Source organism: Ceratotherium simum, unplaced genomic scaffold (genome assembly GCF_057802395.1).
Source record: "Ceratotherium simum simum isolate JZ-2026a unplaced genomic scaffold, ASM5780239v1 HiC_scaffold_51, whole genome shotgun sequence".
Lineage (NCBI taxonomy): Eukaryota > Metazoa > Chordata > Mammalia > Perissodactyla > Rhinocerotidae > Ceratotherium > Ceratotherium simum.
This window is the reverse complement of record NW_028261267.1, coordinates 1-13,178: the sequence shown is the minus strand read 5'-3', so window position 1 is coordinate 13,178 and position 13,178 is coordinate 1. Positions and strand designations below refer to the sequence as shown.

Genomic DNA, 13,178 nt, shown 5'->3' with positions numbered 1-13,178 from the left:
TTTCTCTTCAGTATAGTACGGGACGTCCCAGCCAAAACAATTGGGCAACGAAAGGACATAAAATGCATCCAATCAGGAAAGAAAGAGGTAAAATGTTCTCTGTTTGCAGCTGACATGATCTTATACATAGAAGACCCTAAAGACTCCACCAAAAAACTCTTAGATTTAATAAAAGAATTCATTAAAGCCACAGGACACAAAATCAACAGATGAAAATCATTTTCATTTATACATGAGCAATGACCTATCAGAAAGAGAAATTAAAAAAACAACGATTTACAATAGCATCAAAAATAAGAAAATAGCTAGGAATAAATTTAACCAAGGAGGTGAAAGACTTGTAACCAGAAAACTATACCACATAGTTGAAATAAATTGAAGAAGACATGAATAAATGGAAAGGTATCCCATGTTCATGGACTGAAAGCATTAATATTGTTAAAATGTCCATACTACCCAAAGTGACCTACAGATATAAAGCAATCCATCAAAATCCCACTGACATTTTTCACAGAAAGATAAAAAATAATCCTAAAATTCTTGTGGAACCACAAATGACACCCGAATAGCCAAAGCAATCCTGAGAGAGAAGAACAAAGCTAGAGACACCACACTTCCTGATTTCATACTATATTACAAAGTGATAATAATGAAAAGTGTATGGTACAGACACACAGATCAATAGAACGGAATCAGGAGCCCATAAATAAACCCACGCATATAGAGTTAACTAATATTTGAGAAGGGAGCTAAGAATAAACAATGGGGAAAGGAATGTCTTCAGTAAACAGTGTTTGAAAGACTGGTTATCCACAACCAAAGGAATGAAATGAGACCCCTGTATTACATCACTGACGAAAATTACTCTATATGGATTAAAGACTTAAATCTAAGACTTGAAACCATAAAATTCCTAGAAGAAAACCTAACAAAATATCTTCTGGACATTGGTCTAGGCAACGATGTTTTTTTTCATATGACACCAAAAGCACAGGCAATAAAAGCTAAAATAAATAAATAGGACTACATCAAACTAAAATGCTTCTGCTCAGCAAATCAACAAAATGAAAAAGCAACCTGTGGAATTGGAGAAAATATTTGTGAGCCATATACCAGATAAGGGGTTAATAAAAAAATATTATAGGGAACTTATACAACTCCATAGCAAAATAAACAACCAATCCAATTAAAAAATGGGCAAAGGATCTGAATAGATGTTTTTTCGAAGAATGCATGTAAATAGCAAACCAGTACATGAAAAAGTACTCAAAATCACTCATGATCATGTATATGCAAATCAAAATCTCAAGGAGCTATCTCCGCATATTTGTTAGAATGGCTTTTATCCAAAAGACAAGAGATACGTGCTGGTGAAGATGTGGAGCAAAGGGAATACTTGTACATTTTTGGTGGGGAGGTAATTTGTTACAGCTATGTGGAAAACAGCATGGAAATTCCTCAGAAAGTTAACTGCCATATGATCCCTCTTTGGGCTATGTTTCTGAAGGAAATGAAATCAGTATCTGGAAGAGATATCTTCACCCCCATATTCACTGCAACATTATTCACAATAGCCAAACTATTGAAACATCCAAGTGTCCATGGATGGATGAATGGATAAGGAAGATGTGGTATGTATATGTACAATGGAATATTACCCAACCATGAGAAAGAAGGAAATCCTGCCATTTACAACAACATATATAAACATAGAGGACGTTATATTAAGTGTAATAAGCCAGAGAAAGACAAATACTTCTTGATAAATCTGATATGCAGAACCAAAAAAGAAGCAAGAAGAAGAAAAAGTCAGGTTCATAGATACAGAGAGTAGAATGGTAGTTACCAGGGGCTGGGGAGTGGGGAAAATTGGGAGATGCTGATCCAAAGGTGTAAGACATCAGTTATTAGATGAATAATTCTGGAGATCTAATGCACAGCTTGATGACTATAATTAGTTATAATGTATTATATACTTGAAATTTGGTAAGACTATAGATCTTCAGTATTCCAACAACAACAAAATGATACCTATATGAGGTGATATTTGTGTTAATTAACTGGATTTTTAGAATCATTTCACAATGTATATGTGTACCAAATCATCTCATTGTACACTTTACATATATACCATTTTGTCAATTATATTTCCAAAAAGCTAGGGAGGGAAACTGTAATAGACATACAAAAGATAAGGAGAAAAGTGTCAAAGCAAATATCTACAAAACATAATCAAATAACAAAGGAGGACATCAAAAGGGGAAGAGATTGAAAAAACTATTGCAAAACAGAAAACAAGTATCAAAATGTCAAAAGTAAATCTTCACCTATCAATAATTACTTTAAGTTAACTAGATTAAGCTCAAGTATTAAAAGGAATAGACTACCTGAATGATTAAAAAAACAGAAAACAAATGATATATTATTTATAAAAGACTCACTTTAGTCTTAAAGAGACAAGTAGAATAAAAGTGAAGGTATGGAGAAAAATATTTCATGCAAATTGCAACCAAAAGAATGCAGGGGTGGCTATCGTTATATCAAAAATTTTAACTTTATGTCCAAAACTGTCTCTAGAGACAAAGGTCGTTATATGATAATAAAAAAGTCAATTCAACAGGAAGATGTAACAATTTTAAATATATGTGCACCTCACATTTGATCACCTAATCATGTAAAGCAAACATTGACAGGTTTGAAGAGGAGAAATTGACAGCAGTACAGTAATTTTGAGTTGATTTTTGTATATGGTATAAGATAAGGGCCCAATGTTATTCTTCTGTATGTGGGTATCCAGTTTTCTTAACACTATTTGTTGAAGGAACCATCCTTTCCCCAGGGTGTGTTCTTGGCACGCTTGATGAAGATCAGTTGACCATATATGTGTGGATTTATTTCTGGATTCTCTGTCCTTTTCCATTGATCTATTTGTCTGTTTTTATGCCAGTAAAATACTGCTTTGATTATTGTAGTTTTGTAATATATTTTGAAATCAGGAAGTGTGATATCCTCAGCTTTGTTCTTGCTCAAGATTGCTTTGGCCATTCGGGATATTTTGTAGTTACCTATTAATTTTAGGATTGTTTTTCCCATTTCCATAAAGAATGCCATGGGGATTTTGAGTAGGATTGCATTGAATCTGTAGGTCCCTTAGGGTAGTATGGACATTTAACAATGTTGAAGACTCCAATCCATGAACACTGGATGTCTTTATGTTTATCTGTCGTCTTTAATTTCCTTCATTCATGTATTATAATTTTCAGTGTACAAGTTGTTCACTTATTTGGTTAAGTTTATACCTAAGCATTACATTCTTTCTGTTGTTAATGTAAATGTGATTGTTTTGTTAATTTCCTTTTCAGATAGTTTGTTGTTAGTGTGTAGAAATGTTTCTAATTTTTATATGTTGATTTTTTTTTCCTGTAACTTGTTGAAGTTGTTTACTAGTTCTAGCAGCTTTGTTCAATCTGTAGGATTTTCTACGTATAAGATCATGTCATCTACATAGAGAGATAATTTTATTTCTTCCTTCCTAATTCAGATGGCTTTTATTTCTTTTTTAAATTTTTAATTTTGTTAATGTTTAAATTTCTTATTGAGGTAAGATTGGATTATTACATGATATACATTTCAGATGTATATTATTATATTTTAATTTCTGTATAGACTACCTCGTGTTCACCAGCAAAAGTCTAGTTGCCATCTGTCACCGTAGATTTGTGCCCATTTACCCCTTTCACCTCTATTTGTTGGCTAATTGCTCTGGCTAGGACCTCCAGTACATATTGAACAAAAGTGGTGCCAGTGGGCACACTTGTCTTCCTCCTGGTTGTAGAAGAATCTATCATCATTGGCCCAGACAGAGATTCTGGGTGCTTCTCAAAACTCTTTGCTCATCCAACCTGTGGTCTTTGTGTTTAGCATTCCCCAGGAGTCTAGAGTAAGCCAAGTCTCATCAGTGTCCTGAGATAGGCAAGATAGAAGCCAGGCCCTTAAGGAGCAGCCAGAAAATTTGAGGTTCTAGATGTGTGGTCCAGTTCATTCTCTACTCAGGGTGAGGCTGGGAGCTGGAGTTTCTCATTCCACTCACTCTGCACTGAGGTGGGGAGAGGAGTGTGGCAATGCATGCACACTCCTTCAAACCGCATGCTCTGTCAAGCCATTATTTTGCTCTCTGGAGCCCCTAGGCATCTAGCCAATTGTGGACTTTGTCAGCTCTCAGAGACAGGTTAATTAGAAGACAGTTCTTCAGGCAGCAGCTGGAAAAGACGAGGGTCTAGATGCGTGATCTAACTCCTTCCATGGAGAACTGGGAGCTGGGCTTTATGATCTGCTCACTCTGCACTTGGCTGGGGGCTGAACTGTGAGAAGTGCTCGCACACCCATTCGTAACTGACACTCTGTCCTCTGTAGTCCCCAGGAGACTAGCATATGCTGGGCCCTTTACCTCCCGATCAGGTGACTTAGAAGCCAGATCCTGGAGTACCAGTTGGAAACTTGGGACACAAGATGTAGGGTTCCAACCATTTGTTCCTCAAGGAGAAGCTGTGAGTTGGGCATTCCCTCCCAGCTGGATGGTGCTGTGCCAGGGGTGGGATTTATGATGAAACTGTATTGCAGTTTCTCCTACCACTTACCATTTTCTCACTTGCCTTGTCTGCAGGAATCTCTCCACCCGATTTGTATTTCTAATAAAGGGAATTGATACACCTGTAGCTGTTAATTCGGTTTGTGTGTGGGGAGAAGGAGAGGCATCCTATTCCACCATCTTACTAACTTTTCTATAGTTTTTTCAAATTTATACTTATATTGGGTTTTGTTTGCTTTTCTTTTTTAATTTCTTAAAGTGGAAACAATTCTTGATTTTCAGTCTTTATTCTTTTCTAATATAGCTATTTAATGGTAAAATTTCCCTCTCAGCACTACCTTAATGCCAATTCACAAAATTTTATTTAACATCTTTTTATTATCATTCAGTTAAAAGTACTTAATGTTTTCTCTTTTGCTGTCTTCTTTATCCATGGGTTATTGAATAAATGAAGCTGAGTCCTGTGCAGAGACGTAGTAAAGGACAAAAGTCTACTTTTACTGTTTCAAGTGAACTTGTACATAACTTAAGGAATCATCATTTTGGCCTAAGAAGATCAATAAATGTGTTGATCTTTGTCATCTTCATTGAACTCCTTGCATCCATATAGTTTTAAGCACCCAATTATGATGATCAACATTTCAAAATCTCAGAGCCAAAGGCTGTTGTTGCTCTGGTGGAAGATTCTCTGAGATCATCACCTGATCTGAGATACCTCAAGTGGTTAACTGAGTTCTGGGGTTCCTTAAGAGATCCACATTAGGCAATATTGAACACAAGTCCAGGAAAGGACCCATTACTAGAAGAGCTCTGGTATACTGTAGGATCTAGATTCATTAGACCAACAGATTTCTAATAATTTCTCAGAAGAGATTCTGAGTATTTTAAACCTAGTTTTGTTCCCCTCAAATTTGAATAAATTATCTTGATTTAATATCTTTGGAAACTCATAGCCTATTTTCCCTGCACAAGAACTTGGTTGATTAGGATGTTTCCAGGTTATCATTTACAAATGACATATACTTGTCTTTTCCTTACGCTTTCTCCCTTTTAGAAACATGTTCAAAATCAGATATAGAAATTGCGAATGGATTTATTTCTGAATCTGACTTTACATATCCCTTAAATAAACGAGCACGATATAAGTGTAAACCAGGATATGTAACAGCAGACGGTAGAGCATCAGGATCAATTACATGTCTGCAAAGAGGATGGTCAGCTCAGCCCACATGCATTAGTAAGTAATGGACTATGTTCTTATTCTTCATCCTGATGATCGTTGTACACAAGTTTACCTTAATTCTTTTTTGGGGGTCTGAGATGGTTCCACTTGAAAAGACAAATAAAAGAACTTTGAGGAGAATATATGTTATTTTGCCTTTTAAGATTAATTACTGGTGGGGTATAATATGAGTGCATCTTTCAGTTCAAGTGTTCCCTCTTTAAGACCTTCCGTGATTTCAAAACTACTTAGGAAGCCTTATGTGTATTCTGGTGTAAACTCATTTATTATTAGCTGAGACCTTTGCACCTGTCGTACGTGCTTTAAGGTGATCAGACTTTCATGTCTCAGTCTTTGCTGCTAGACATGAGAGTTATTTTTTTAAGTGAAGACATAGGTTCATAATGCATAATCTTAGACTATTTATAATTTATTTGTTTTATACTGTAGGATAGGACCACTTCTGAAAAATCCTCTCCCTTAGAAAATCTTCCTAAACATCTAATTAGTGGAGACTGAGAAACACTTCTAGATGGTACCAAATTTTTCTGTGTTGAAAGATTTCCCTGTCCCATTACTTAGATGTTTATGAAGATTTTCTAGGAACAATTTGCTCAGTTTATCTTATTATCCTAAATCCACACAATAACATTTTTTGAAATGATATTTAACATATTTACTTTAAGTGAAAAGGATATTTAAAATATCCATTTTTGCTGTTTTCATTTCATCTTTATTAAATCTCTTTGCTTACTATGGGCACTAGGCAAAGAAAAAATGAAAAGTTGCCTCCATATCAAACTCAATTTGTAGTAAATTGTGATGAGCTATCCATTATAACACTCTTATTATGGAAGAGAAAATGTCTCTATTAAATACATTTTTACTAGTATGTTTTTAGTTTTGCTATCTTTTTTAAATCTTAAGCTCGCTCGTTTCATAACACATTATAAAATTTGAGATAAATTATTTAAACCTTATTAACAGCACTCTCGTATAATGTTAGTGAAAACTGACATTTTTAACAATTTACTTTTTTATAACTAATTATAAGCAGTAGAACTCTCTCTACATTCCATCTTGATAAGTATAAAAGAACACAAAGCATTTAGGAAAATATTTGGGAAAGCAATATCAGCATGTGTGCTTTAAAAATTAGAATGTTTTAAGGCAGAGTTTTATAGAAATTTAAAAAATTTACTTGCGTTGTTGAAAATTAATCTTTTATTTCAACTAATCTATTTTCTCTGGCATATATGTCATGACTGCTAATAAGTTGGGCATCTTAATTCAAAAAATGCTATTTTGCTTTTCTAAAAAATGTACTGGCCTTTTTTCTTACTAATATGGGATAAAAACATGAGTATAATTGAATTGAGAAAAATATTCTTAAAATAAATTTTTCAGAGAGTATAAGTGATGAGAAAAATGCTACGTAGAAACTCTTTTTAGAGTAAGAATTTCAGGACAAAGATTTATCACTGGCATTCTCGGATTATTTCCATATGATATTTAATTTATCAGCACATACTAATTGATAGAGTCTTTTATTTCCCATTGGTATGGGACATACTCGTTCAGATTGTTCATTTAATAATATTAGAAATGAAATCTTCCATTCTATTATGCATTAGAATCTTGTGATATGCCACTATTTGAGAAGGCCAGAGCCAAAAGTGGTAGAACACAGTTTAAGCTCAATGACACGTTGGACTACGTGTGCCGTGATGGCTATGAGAGCAGAGATGGACGCACCACAGGTTCCATAATTTGTGGTAACGATGGTTGGTCTGATACACCCACATGTTATGGTAAGAATTGTTTTTACAGGTATGCTTTTGTTCAAGATGAACAAAATTAACATTAATTTGTGAAAAATTTGAATTATCAAGATTCGTTTTGAAGGAACAATGATTAAAATCAAGGTGTCACCTTCTGATTTATTAAAAAAACTTGGAGCAGAGGTTGCTTTGAAGCCCAGAGATAATACAATCTACCTTAAATAATCGGCTTTAAAGTAATGTTTCCATGAGGCCATATGTATCATAGATTTGTGATAAAACTATAATTGTTTTTGTTATTTCCAAATGCAACACTTTTCATATTATTTGAAACTGGGCGCTCATTACACCAAAAAATTAGTTACATAGAAGTTACTCAGGTATTTTGCTTCCTGTTTTCAGTTTTACCTCTCCCAATCGTGAGTGTTAATTTCTGCAGGTGCTGAGAAGAACTTTTTATTTTTCTGACTTTGAAAAGTCCCGTGTTACAGGAATCTCTTTTTATATTTGCCAATCAGACTGTCTGTTTTCCAGGGGATGGAAATAGGGTTTGAATTCGTGTGAAAACCGAGTGGATGATAGAGTGTTCCAAACCAAAGGAACAGTATGTGCAAAGCATTGAAACGGGATTGTTTTAGCTTACCCAGTTTTGATGATGCTATATTCATAGGCAAGAAGAAGGAGTCATATATAATGTCAGGAGAACAAGTGGCTTATAAATGTCCCAAATATTAGCAATTGGATGGATCCATAAGTATTGTCCAGTGTGATTAGCTGCAAATGTGGATAGGAAGTTGCCAACATGCAGAGGTAATTCTCGATGGGGAATTTTAAATTTATTTTATGCAAGTGTCTTAAGTAATATAATAATAGAATTGCCTCTAGCATCATCATTAAAAAATGGGACATAGATGATTTTTTTCAGGCCAGGTTTTTTTAGGCACTGAGGATTTATGTCTTAACATAACATGGGATAGGAATTGTGTGAATTAAATGGTTCAGTCTTGTGGTCCGATAGTTCTTCTCACATAAGTTTGGTCCCTGGAGTAGCAGCATCAGCATTCCCTGGGAAATTATAGAAATGGAAATGCAAATTCACAGGCCTAGCCAGACCTGTTGAATCAAAGACTCTAGGGTCAGATTGAGATTTGATGCATACTTTGGTTTAGGAACCATAGCTATCAGCCAATTACACTTTATATCCAAATTCGAATCTCACTGATGAGATTACACATAACTCATTGTATGATACATCCTCTTTAAGCATTTGCCACCCAAAAGTCATTAGAGAGGCCTTTGTAAATTACATACAGTTATTTATCTGTTATTTTCTACACCTCCTGTTTGGATCCTTTGAATAGCTGTCATGTTCTTCCTTCCAGCTAAGTGGTATTGTTCAAAGCTGTGTTCATGATTGATTTATTCTCTAAGGAAGTATCTATTTGTATTTATTTTTCTAGGGGCTTAAAAATTCTCAAGTTCATGAACAGGATGATTGCAAACCAAATCCTACCATCAAATAATCTCTTTATTTTGATTTTCTTGTGGTTTATAAATTGCCATTTTTACCCTATGTAAAAGGAACTCAAAGGGAAATGTCCAGACAAACTCTCATTTTCACTGGCCTCCCACACACACACACACACGGATGTCTATCAACACTCTAGTGAAGAGAATGGGGAGAGAGATTTAAGGTGCAGAAGCTTAAATCCTTACCAAAAAAATATTACTTTCTCTCCTTTTCCTCAATCTTACATGTAAAATTATTTAAACTAGCAGTCTTTTATGACAGATTTTAAACCCCTCTGAAATATATTTGGAATCTCATTTGTTGATTTGTTACACTCAGAAATGATCATTACATTGGAGATCACTTTTTTCTTTCTATTCAGATGTTTCCTGCAGAGAAACCACCCAAAGTGGAAAAATGCTGTTATACCAAATGAGATGCTCTGTGTATCCATCAGGGGAGAGAGTACGTTATGAATGCAACAAAGCCTTTTGAGTCTGTTTGGGGAAATAGAAGTGACATGTTTGAATGGAACCTGGACAGCAGACCCACCTCAGTGCAAAGGCAGTAGAGCATCTTATTTCCAAATTTTAGAGTATATATTAGGGACAAAATACGCTTGGACGTAAATAGAGAATGAAGTAGTTCTTATGGAATAAATTTTTAAACACAAATAAAAACGTTGATGCTTAAAATCCAATTCTTTTTGTGGATGGAATAAGTAATAAGGTATATCTATTTCATGAAAGATTTGATCAGATTAGAAGAAGAGTTGAAATCGTGGATAATTCCCTTCTCTGAACTGCATAGAGACACTCAGCTTTTTTTTTTTCAAGGAATAAATGTATGTGCATATACCTTTACTACATATTTGACAGCAGCCTGTGAAGTTTTACTTTTACGACATGGACTGAGGCAGTGGGACAGGTGTGGAACTCATAGCATGTGATGTAAAATTTGCACTTCTTTTAGCATATGGATTATATTTAAAGGTATGTTACTAGCTGAGCTCATCCAGGAATTCGTGTATAAATAAAAAAAAAGTAGTCTGAGAACTCTGGTCGTAAGTACTCCAGCATTTTGAGGTCAGAAATAAGAGGAGCTAACAAAGGAGATGTTATATTAGCCACTTCTAGTTTTTCAAATTGTTTTTGAAATTGGGGAAATTGGTATACATTTTTTCCAATCTCTTGCTTTTGAGCCTACCTATGTTTTTTGTAGTTTGAAGTGAGTTTCTTGTAGGAAGCATATAGCTGGAGTCTTGTTTCTGTGTCCACTCCTGGCATTTTCAGTCTTTTAACTGGTGCCCATTCAGAACATTTAGCTTTTAAAGCAACTATTGCCTGCATGTTAGGGGCTATGTCAGCCATTTTATTATTTGGGGTGTGTGTGTGTGTTTCCTTTGTTTTTCATTCTCTGTTTCCTTTTCTTGCCTTCCTTGTAGCTTTGTTTGAACATTTAAAATCACTTTATTTTAAAAATATCTGTATTATTGTCTAGTTGTCTCTTTGTACAGAGTTATTAGGGGTTAATGTAGGTGTGAAGATATATGCAGCTTGTCACTTCTCTAATGGTATTGACATTTTACCTAAAATTGACATTTTACCACTTCAAACAAAGTGTAGGAAACTTTCCATCCATTTAGGTCTGTTTAATCTCCCCACATTTTAAACATTTAAATGTCTTTATAGAGTATTTCCTCTATGTACATAGAGCATCTTATCAAATAATATAATTTTGCACCCAAATTCTAACAAACTCATTAGGAGAAAAAGTCTATTACATTTGCCCCTATTTTTAATACTTCCTTGTTTTATCTTCCTTTCTGAAGTGTCAATCATCCTTCTGTTTATCTTTTCCATTGATTTGAAAATGTCTGTAGCAATTCTTTAAGCATTAACAGGTCTGCTGGAGAACAATTCTCCGCTTTCCTTTGTCTGGGAATCTCTTCATTTCTCCTTTATTATTCCTAAAGGATAATGTCACCAGATATGGAATTGGGAGCTGACAGTTTTTTTTCTTCCAGCACCTGAAAAAAATGTTGTCACTTTCTGGCTCCTTGGTCACAGATGGAGAACCACACTGACGTTCTGAATCCTTTTTCCCTATAACCTTACATAATTTCTATCTAGCTGCTTTTTGAGATTTTTTTTTTTCTTTCTCTTTGAGTGTTGAGCAGTTTGATTATTATGGTATCTTAAGTACGAATTTTCTTTTCGGTTTATCCTGTTTGGTATTCACTCACTTTTTTTAAATATGTAGATATATGCCTTATGCCCAATTTGGGAAATTTTGGGCTTCATTATTTTGTGAGTTTTTTTCCTCATCTCCAACCCCCCTTCTTTAGTCTTCCTGAGTCTCCAGTCTTTTGCTATCTTCCCACAGGTCCTCTGAAGATCTGTCTATTTTTTTTTGTTACGTCTATTTTCAAAGTGAAGTGATTTGTATTGCTCTATCTTCAAGTTGATTTGTCCTTCTGTTATCTGCAATCTGTTATTGAGCTCCTCCAGTGAGATTATTTTATTCTGTTATGTTTTTTAGTTCTGTGATTCCCATTGGATTTTTAAAACCATTGTCAAATAATTCCAACCTCTGTATCATCTCAATGTTGTCTTCTGTTGATCGTCTTTTCTTTTTGAGATTTTCCCAGTCCTCGGTATGATGAGTGATTTTCTCAGTTGTGGCTCTGGACCTTTTGTGTATTATGTTTTGAGATTTCCGGATTTTATTGGAATTCTTTCTTTTATTTATCAGGCCTCCCTTACTGCCAGGCAGTGTGCAAGTCCAGGCTTCCCATTCTGCCTCCACTGACACCACAGAAAAGGGGAGGGGTGTCTTGATCCCTCAGAGTGTGGGTAGAAGTCCAGGCTCCTCACTTGGCCTCTCTTGATTGAAGTGGGGGGAAGATTGGTCGTAGATTTCTTCTATGATGTTTTTCTAGAGTAAGTTGGCTATTGTAGAAAATGTTTCTGTCTATGGGAGGTTGCTCTCTTTCCTGGGTCTTTATTCAAAGATAGCAGGCTCTTCTTGGGAATTTTTCTTCTTTTCTGCCTAATCTTGATATCATTTCTGGGTTACAATCTTCTTTCCTTCAGTGCTCAGTCCAGGATACTTAGAAGACAAAACGGAAAACCACGACAAATCATTGCACCTTAATTCCTTGAATCCCAAAGTCTCTAACCAGATGGACTTCTTCTCTACAACTTTCACAATCCCTTCTGTTGCTTTTTATAATGTTCAGGATTTTTAGTTATACTTAACAGAAAGAATAAACAAAAAGGTTTCTACCCCATCTTGTCTCACAGAACAGGAAGCCAGCACTTCCCTTTCACAATATGTAAATTTGTAATTCTTGAATTCTACTAAAGGAGTGATGTTTCTTTTACAGCAAACATGTAAAGCAATAAAAATTGACTAGAGATCCAACAGACACTGCAGTATGTTTGTATATAAGAACAGGAATATTTTTGTTTGTCTTAGCTAGCCCAATGTTCAGTATATATTCACTAACAAAAACATTTTTTATTACTGGGGTACTGCGAAACAGACGTATTTGTTCATCACTTTATGTGTAATTTCATGCGGGGTGAAAGTAAGGGCTTACAAATGTGACTCCTGAGTTCAAATGTTTAAAATTTCTTCAACAAATAATTTCTGTCATCAGAAATCACAAGTCTTGATATTACGTATTGTGCTATACTTTTATTTTCTGCTTGATTTTAACCTATGCTTTTCTTGGTCTTTCAATAATCAAATCATATTTTTTAGACCAAAAAGGAAAATGTGGGCCCCCCTCCACCCATTGACAATGGAGACATTACCCCTCATTCCCATTACCAGTGTATGCGCCAGGATCCTCAGTTGAGTACCAATGCCAGTCCTGCCATGTGCTTCAGGGAAACAGGAATATAATATGTAGGAATGCACAGTGGTCAGAACCACCAAGATGTTTAGGTAAATATTTTAATATTGTGACGCATCCTGGGAAAAATCTCAGTGTAATGAGTATGATGTATTGTTGTTTATAATAGAATTTTCCTGGATTAAATGAATTCGTCTTTGGAATGCTTGCTACCA

General features: G+C 34.9%; 1 protein-coding gene across 1 annotated transcript in view; it reads left to right on the top strand.

Annotated features, from left to right (window-relative positions):
- Positions 1 to 7,621, top strand: part of LOC106803249 (complement factor H-like) — a gene marked incomplete at its 3' end in the record, with an annotated part of 39,045 nt that extends 31,424 nt beyond the window's left edge. The window contains 2 exon segments of the mRNA XM_087428470.1: positions 5,643 to 5,825; positions 7,445 to 7,621. Coding sequence (XP_087284596.1) covers positions 5,643 to 5,825; positions 7,445 to 7,621 — 360 coding nt within the window.
- Positions 7,622 to 13,178: the final 5,557 nt, after the last annotated feature.